Source organism: Ceratocystis lukuohia (assembly GCF_044167205.1).
Source record: "Ceratocystis lukuohia strain C4212 chromosome Unknown Supercontig7_pilon, whole genome shotgun sequence".
Classification (NCBI taxonomy): Eukaryota; Fungi; Ascomycota; class Sordariomycetes; order Microascales; family Ceratocystidaceae; genus Ceratocystis; species Ceratocystis lukuohia.
Genome location: NW_027263526.1, coordinates 2,466,535 through 2,474,565, shown reverse-complemented (window position 1 = coordinate 2,474,565; position 8,031 = coordinate 2,466,535). Strand labels below are relative to the sequence as shown.

The 8,031-nt window shown below is 52.2% G+C and overlaps 1 protein-coding gene across 1 annotated transcript; it reads right to left on the bottom strand.

Annotated features, from left to right (window-relative positions):
• Positions 1–427: 427 nt before the first annotated feature.
• HOO65_070553 (uncharacterized protein) lies at positions 428–2,696 on the bottom strand (the record flags this gene model as incomplete). The annotated part of the gene is made up of 3 exons (XM_071004923.1): positions 428–1,055; positions 1,115–2,366; positions 2,429–2,696. 3 exons carry the CDS (start codon positions 2,694–2,696, stop codon positions 428–430), a joined length of 2,148 nt encoding a protein of 715 aa, XP_070857271.1.
• Between the last annotated feature and the right edge of the window lie 5,335 nt (positions 2,697–8,031).

Here is an 8,031-nt window from a genome sequence, read left to right as displayed (position 1 = left end):
AAGAAAAGATAGCAAGCCCCGCCAAGATGTAATGAGATAAAATCCAACAAAAAAACCTCCGGTATACGATGAAGAAGCAACAAGGAAACGCCGAAATGTAAGATACAATATGTAGAAAAAGAAATAGACAAAGAAAATCGTGTGAATAGCAAACGCGCCAGAAGCCAGTTCCATTCTGGGGCAGCGTCTAATGCGAAAGAAAAAAAAAGCGTCTCACAGACACTGAGATATAGACAAAGGAAATAGGAAGATGTATGCAGTACATGACAAAAGATGCAGCCAAGATAGGAAGCGAGAGTGGTAGAGCAGAGACAAAATGAAAGAGAAAGCAAAATATGGATATCAAAGATGCAATGGTGGTGAGGCAGTGGCTGTCCAAGCCTGTGGAAAAGAGAGACAAGAAGATGTAAAAAGAAAAGAAGAGGGTCTAGCCCGAAAATACAGCGCTCGTCAGAAACATAACTTCTGAGTCACTGCTTGCGCCCTCGTCATGCGAAGGAACCGGGGTGGAAGAAGCAGAAGTGGAAGTCGATCCCGGCACAAATGCCACAGAGGGCAACAGCGGCAGGTCTGAGAACGAGCGGACCGATGCCGCCGAAGAAGCCAGCTGTGAAGATGGAGTCTGGAGCATCTTGGCACTGCGCGAAGTGGGAGTGGGCGGGGTCGGGCTCTTGCGGGGAGCCTCAAACGAGCCCGATGACAGGACTTCATGGCTGCGCGAGCGCTGCACCTGGCGTCGCTCAGTGTCGCGCAGCTTGTGGGCAGCGGTGGCAAGCTTGGCAGTCTTCTCCGAAGCAGGGGGCGGCGGCGGGGGGATGGCATTCTCTCCCTCAGTTACAGAGGCGAGACCAAACACATCGCTGCCGGCATAAATGTAGATGCTCTCTGTCTTGCCGCGGACAGTAATCGGCCCTGATGCCGATGGCGGGGCTGGGAAGTTGATAGTCGGACGACGGATGCTAGAGCTGCGAGGTGGGGCCTGGAACTGGGTCTGGCTCTGCAGCGAGGCAGCGGCGCTTTCAGCAGCAGCGCTGCGCAGGGCAGAGGCCGAGACACTACGGGAGATCTCGCGCTCAGAAGTCTGCGTGTTAAGCGGGGCCAGGGAAGGCTTAACAGGGCTGCGAGGGGGGTGCTCAAAGTCGATGCATAGTGGTGAGAAGTGCTGGGGGCAAGAGACTTGGGCGGTGCGGTAGGCTGCATAACAGGGATCATGGCGGCAGCAGCGACATGTTCAAGCAGCTTCTGGCGAACGCGCGTGCGGCGGTTCTCTACGGTAGCCATCTGGGCCGTCATCTCGTCGATTCTAGCATCCAGCTCACACAGGGCCTCTTCCTGGCGCGAAATAGCGTCCAGAGAGACACGTGGGCGGGCGCGCAAAAGAGTCATGACGCGGCCGTGCAGATTGCGGCGTGTACCGCGCATGTTGAAGTACTCGGCGCCGAGCATCTCGATCCGCTCATCCAGAACACGCAACTCACGTGATAGCTCATCGACGTCGGAAGCGCGCAAGATCTTGAACCGGCAGGCCTGCTCGTGAGCTTGGGCACGGAGGGAGAGAAGCTCTGGGCCAGACAGAGTGGCAGTGGCAGATGACAAGGTCATACCAGTAGGAAGTGACTCAAAGGCACGGCGCTCGCTGCTGGGCGAGCGCTTAGGCGAAGGGATATCGGCATGGTAGAAGGTCTGGGGGTACACGGCAGAATTTACAGAGGAAGCAATAGTAGAAACAGAGGCAGAAGTGAAAGTGGAAGTAGCAGTAGAAGTTGTAGAGCTAGAAGGAGACCGCTTGCGAGGACGGCCACGATCCATAATTCTAGAGCTTGCAGACGAGTCAGAGAGGTCCCGGCTATGCAGAGAGTTCTGGATGTGGTGGAGCGCAGAGGTAATGGGACTCTTAGAAGGCACGCTTGGGGGGCTTCCGGCAGGGGGGGTGGTGGCGCGTTCCCACTGGTAGGGTGACGGGCGAGATTCCTGGTTTTGGTGAACAGTCTGGGGGCTGCGGCGGCCAGCGGGCGAGCCTTCGGGGCGGTAGGTGTAGTTGGAGGTATAGGCAGAGCTGGCACTGGAGCTTAGGCTAGAGCTAGCACTGGCGCTAGTGCAGCTGTCCAGCGATGAGCCATTGCGGAAGCGCGATGACACAGAGGCCGCAGAGCGCGCAGAGTTCTTGGGAATCATGAGAGGAGCGAGGTTCTTGGATGGCGAGTCGGAACGCTTGATAGAGGCAGCGCCAGCTAGACTGGAGTCTTTTGAAGGAGAAGAGGTGGAGGAAGAAGCAGGGTTGACAAAGTCGACAATGTGTGCGCGCCAGCTAGAGCTAGGGCCAGATGCAGAGCGCTCGACGGTGGGACGCAGGCCAGGAACAGTAGCTAGTAGGGCGGGTTTGATGTTAGCTAGGAGAGACGGAGAATGTGGGAGATACTGTACTCACGTGAGTCCATGGCAGCTTCCTGGACGGTGGTCATAGGCTCTATCTCAGGCACATTGACCTTGCGTCTGCGAGTGCTTCCAGAGACTGATCCCAGAGAAGAAGCAGGCGAAGAAGCGGTAGCGGGATCCTTGCGTAGACGGAAAGTAGCTGGCTGTGAAAGACCGCTGTCGGCAGCCTGGGTCTTGGAGAAGCAGCTCTGGGCCTTGGGGAACAGCTGGTACTTGCGCGAGGCGTCTGTGGCGGGTGAGGGGACGGCGATGGATGCCATGATGAAGAGGTATGACAGATGAGAAGAAAAGAGAGGTAGGTAGAGAGGTAGAGAGGTAGAGAGGTGGTGCGAGAAAGAGGCACGAGAACTTGGACTGGTGAGTCTCGAGATGCGGTCCTGAAGAGAAGCTGTTGTTTGTAAGAGAATGAAACAAACAGCCAGAGCCCAAAGGAGATGATGGAAGAACCAAAAAGAATGTATGAGTGACTCAAGGCTCGCAATGAATCAGTGAAGAGCAAAGAAGAGAGTCTCCCAGGAGTGAAGCCAGAAGAAAAGGTGGATGTTGGGTTGTAGTTATAAAACAAGAGACGAGAGGCAAGAAGAACCAAGGACAGCGGGTGTTAGTTAGATTAACCGCACACCCCCTTTGCCGGGAGTATCTCCACCCCTCCCCTCCCCAGCTCTCATTTTGCCACGCCCCCCTTCCTGGAGGTCCCCTGGTTCTGGTTCAGCACATGGGTTCATGATACTGCCAGGGACCCTCGCCCTGGATGAGGGTTACGGTGCAGGCATGGCACAGTCCGTTAGGGTTTGTATAAACCTAGCCAAAAGAACAGCGTCCGTGCCAAGTGATATTGTGCTTTGCCTGCACTGAGATCGATAGCGCGCGAGACCAGAGCGGGCTTGAGAAAGAGGAGACGAAGAAGACAGGGCTTTATTGGGGGTTTATTGCGACAAACGAGGGAAAAGGAAGAACAGAACAGAACAGAAAGGCAGACCGGGCTAGTCAGTAGTGGGATGTTTGAATTGGGGCGTCTCAGGAAATGTTTCAATGGCGGAGAGAGTGTGAGGAGGAAAAGGGAGAGGGGAAAGATACAGTGAGTGAAGACGAGCGAATAGTGAAGAGTCCAGCAAGAAAGGACAAGGACGAGGCTGATGAATGCACAGCAACCAGCACACTGTAGCAAACTCAAATTTTGCGCGACTTCCTTCATCACCACACGACGGGTCCTGACAAAGGGGAGCCAAATGGAGTAATAACTCGCAGCTGCGCACGCGGAGGGCCTGTACACTCGGACACTCATTTAGCTGCGTGCTGGCTCGCACATTTCACCTCGCCTTTCACTCTAAATAACAGAAATCTCTGTTCCTCCAATAGTCTTGCCAATAAAGCCGTTTTTTCCGACGGGAAAAGAAGAAGAGAAAAAAAAGCGCCGATTAAGAGTGAGTGGCTTAATAGCCAGCAAGAACAAGATGGAAAAATTCTTGCTTCGCTTCGGCTGGCACTCTTTTCTCTCGCTCCCTCGCTCTCGCTAGTGACCAGGCAGCCCCATGCGTACCTGTTTATCCGTCTGGTTTGTCTCCCTCTATTGCCTTCTCTTGTCCGGTTCTCGCGTCTCCCATATCTCTCTTCTGCCTCTGTTTAACGCTCAGGTCTCTTCTCGTCTACACGATCCCCAGCACCAAGCCCTCCAATCTAGTCGCAACCAAGATCTCTCTACCCATGAAATCACGAAATCCAGCGCCCAGACATTCCATCGTACGTTCTTCTGCTTCTTCTCTTCTTCCCTTCGATTTCCCTTGTTTCTTCCTTAACCCTACCATTCTAGCACTACAAGAGCCTTGGCATCAACTACCAAGACAGGCTGTCCGCGTCATTGTTCTGGCTTCCCATGTTCTCCTGATGAAAAAGAACATGTCCATGGGCAATAGCCAAGCCTTGTCGAGATCCGCACAAAAGGTCCTTTTCGTTTTTTTTTCTTTTTTTTCCCTTGCTTCTGTTCTTTCTTTTGCGCTTCTAAAAACAGGATCGGAGTCTTCCCAATTGCACATCATCTTTGCTATTTCTTCGATCGGAGCAATATGACTGCAAATCAGTGCAAATCTCTGTAATATTGATGTCTTCTCCATGTCTATGGGATGGATATCTGATCTCTGATCTCTGATATATCTCAGGATGATGCTGATCTGGGTTGTTTCCTCGTCTGCTGCTGCTTTGCCTCTGGCGTTCTCCGATGGGGGCGGGCGATATGGTGCAAGAACAGAGCGAGCCGGCGATCAGGCAATGCCTTTGTCTTGGTTGGTATCCCCTCTGTCTTGTCCGGGGCCGATCTTTGTTTCTCGTCGTTTCGTCGGTCCCTTGCCTCCTTGTGCCTGTCTCTGCCTTGTATCCTGTTTCTGTCTGTCTTGGCCTCTGTCTCTGGCCTATGCTTCTCGTAATCTCGTTTCGCGATATCATATCACATCTTCTCTTCTTTTTCTTTTCTTTTTCGTTCCCTTCTTCTCTTCTCCCTTGCTTATTCCTTTCCGTCCGCTTCGTTTGCTGGTCGCCATAGTAATCTTCCCTCTATGGCTAAAGAGCCTGCATGCCGGCCTTGCTGGTGCTGTAGATACGCTGCAGGAGGACATTTGACAAGCCATAGTAGGCCTTGAGCCTTGAAGATGGCTAGGGCTTAAAGGCTGCCAGTGGGGGCTACAGGGTCTAAAGGCTGGAAAAATGACAGTATATCCGCTGAAATACGGAGACCCCACTGCTGTAACCGTAGCCACAGTCCTTCTACCTTCTCAAACCATGGCCTAGCCCCACTGAAGGCACAGGACACCCTGCTGTGAGCGGCCTAGACACCCCTACTGCACCACTGCGATCCCTTGTGGCCTATCCAAATTTGCAGGGAGTCTTTTTCGTGGAGCTGGAAGGCCCTTCCTTGCACGAGGGTCGTATAGACAAGCCGCTCTCTCCCTGTAAATATATTTGTTGTATGAGCTGCTGTGCCCTTTCTGCAGACTCTATAGACCCTATTGAGCCCTGTAACCACCACAGGCTCTCCCTGTATGTCTTCCCTGTAAGTGAGCAGGTCTTACTCTCAACCTTGGCAGGCCCATCCCGAAGGAACAAGAGCTCAGCCACAGCAACTTCAAGCTTCTTCTTCTTCTTCTTTTCTTTCCTCACCTCCTCTTCCTCTTGACTCTCGCTCCTCCAAGTTCAGGAACAACAGCACGTGGAGCAGATCGAAATATGGGGAACAATGCCTTTTCTAACCCTCCATTTTCTCTGCCTCATCCACCCATACCACCTATAATGACCTTCATTAACTACTGCATACATCCTTATCTGTTGGTGGCCTTTTTTTTTTAGAAGTTTCCTGTATCAAAAAAAAGCCTCGGACCTCAAAGTCCTCAAAGGGAATGTGTTACTGGAAAATCCCCTCATCCTCTTCCAAGCCCAGGCCCAAGGCTCCAGCAGTTTCATCTTGGTCGCAACAAACCAATGGGATGGCTATTTTAGGAGAGCCTTTGTTTCCAACTACTTCCCGCGCCGCAAAGTAGAGATCATGCCTTGGAACAGCAAGAGAGGGGAAAACTAAGACCAAGAGCCACCGGGAGAGACAAGAGATGACAAGACAAGACAATCTTAAGGTGATGACGAATGTGCTGTGAAAGGTTGCTCTGCATAAAAGACCAAACTTTCTGTTGTCACTCCCCCTCTTCCTGCTCCTGCTCCGCTTCCTCTGCCAAGCAGCCGCATTAAAGACCACATGTAGTCAGTTGAAAGTCAGCCGGCTGCCCAGCCAGTTAGCAGAGCACAGGGCCAGAGGCATGAGCCAAGAGAACAGGCTCGTCCCCGCCTACCTCTGAGACACAGGACAAGAATTGGAGGCATTTCTGTTGTGCTCAAGCTCAGATGAAGGATGTCCTGAACCTCGAGTGACACGCATTCTCCGCCTCGCTCTGGTCTGATTTGCCCTTTGCCTCTTCTTTCTCCTCGCTCCTTGCTAAACTTTTTTGTAGCTTCTGGCCTCGCGCTGTTTTCTCTCGGCAGCGTGAGCCGAGGGATTTGGGAGGGGGGAATGAAGAATCTCCTCGTCTTTTTCGCCTCCTCCCCGTCCGTCTTACTCTCGTCCTATTTCTCTCTTTCTATAGACTAGGTCTGGCCTCCCTCTGATACAACAAATCAACGTGTTCCTCGAAATAGAAATGCTCTTTTAGGATAGAAGATCTGCAAATCATCTTAGCCTACCACACAAGACCAGACCAAACTAAAGTTTAAAGCTTAGACCCGGCTCAGGTGGGAAAGAGAAAAGGCGATGACGAGCTTGGAGAGGTGGAGAAAGAAAGATGGGGAGATGGGGAGATGGGGAGACAGGGTTTGCGGGACTACAAAGAGAACCAACAGAAGGCACATGGCTGCGCGTGGGCCTGTGTTGCGAGCTTGCAGTTATGGGTGTGTATGTGCGTTGACGAAGATCTTCCTGTTCCCCCCCTCTCCTCTCATCGATCAACTCGGTCATAGCTTTGTTTCCCTGCTTCACTTCGCCCATTGCTCTGCTTGCCTTCCTAATGGTAGCATCTATCTCGTACGGGAGATGCGGGATAAAACCCCTCCGCCCTCCATCCAGGCTCTATTCTGGTCGTCTCCTTCATCTCATTCTCTCCCCATTCCTCTTTTCTCTTTCCTCAACTCTATGGCTCCCCTCCCCGCCTAAGTGGCTACGTGGATACTTGGATGAGATTCCTTTCTGGGCTCGCCGCTCGCCTCTACCATCGCCCATCTCCATTGCAATCGCCCATCATCCATCACCGCCCGCAAAGCCGCAGCAGATGGACATGGTATGGTGGGGCGCGGGCCAATTTTCCAATATTTGGTTTGCCATCTGAGCGCTAGGATCGTCAAAGACAAAATGACGAGTAGAGACAAAGATGGAGGCGGAGATGGAGAGCCGGAAGATGTATGTCGCTGCAAGAGGAACAAAAGAGGCAGAGCACATACACAGACCTCATACACACAGACTGAGTATCCACAAGGGGAAAGGCAATAATATGCACACGTTGAATCATTATTGTCCCTCTGCAGCCACTTAACGAAACTCCTCTTTGTCGACTCTCCTTATTGCATTGACCCCGTACTATAGTTCGCATGTGTCTTCCCATTCTTTTTCTTGTCTCCATGGCCATCTTAAAAGGTTGGCTAACCTTAGGGTTACTACCCTGAATCTCTCCACCTGACTTTGCCAAGATTATAAGAGGTTCCTGGTAATGACAAGCACATAAGACATTAAGACATGCGCCCAAGCTTCAAATTGTCTCTTGTCTGTCTGGTACTTGCATATTCCTGATTGTTGGCTCTAGCTCTGGCTCTTTTTTGGCTTGGCGACTGGGCTTGGGTTGTCTGGCTGTCTCAGAGGGTTGAGGCACAGTCCTATTGATCCAGTGCAGACAAAGGCAAAGGTTGATGCAAAGGCGGCCAAACAGTCACTTTGCTCTCGTTCTTGTCGCGGGCTTGGCTCACAAAGAGCCAAACACTAATGCACACACTATTGCCACCAGCTGCCCACTGCACACATGCATGAACACTTGAACAGGGCGAGTCTCTGGTCTTGCTTTGCCATTCCTGCCC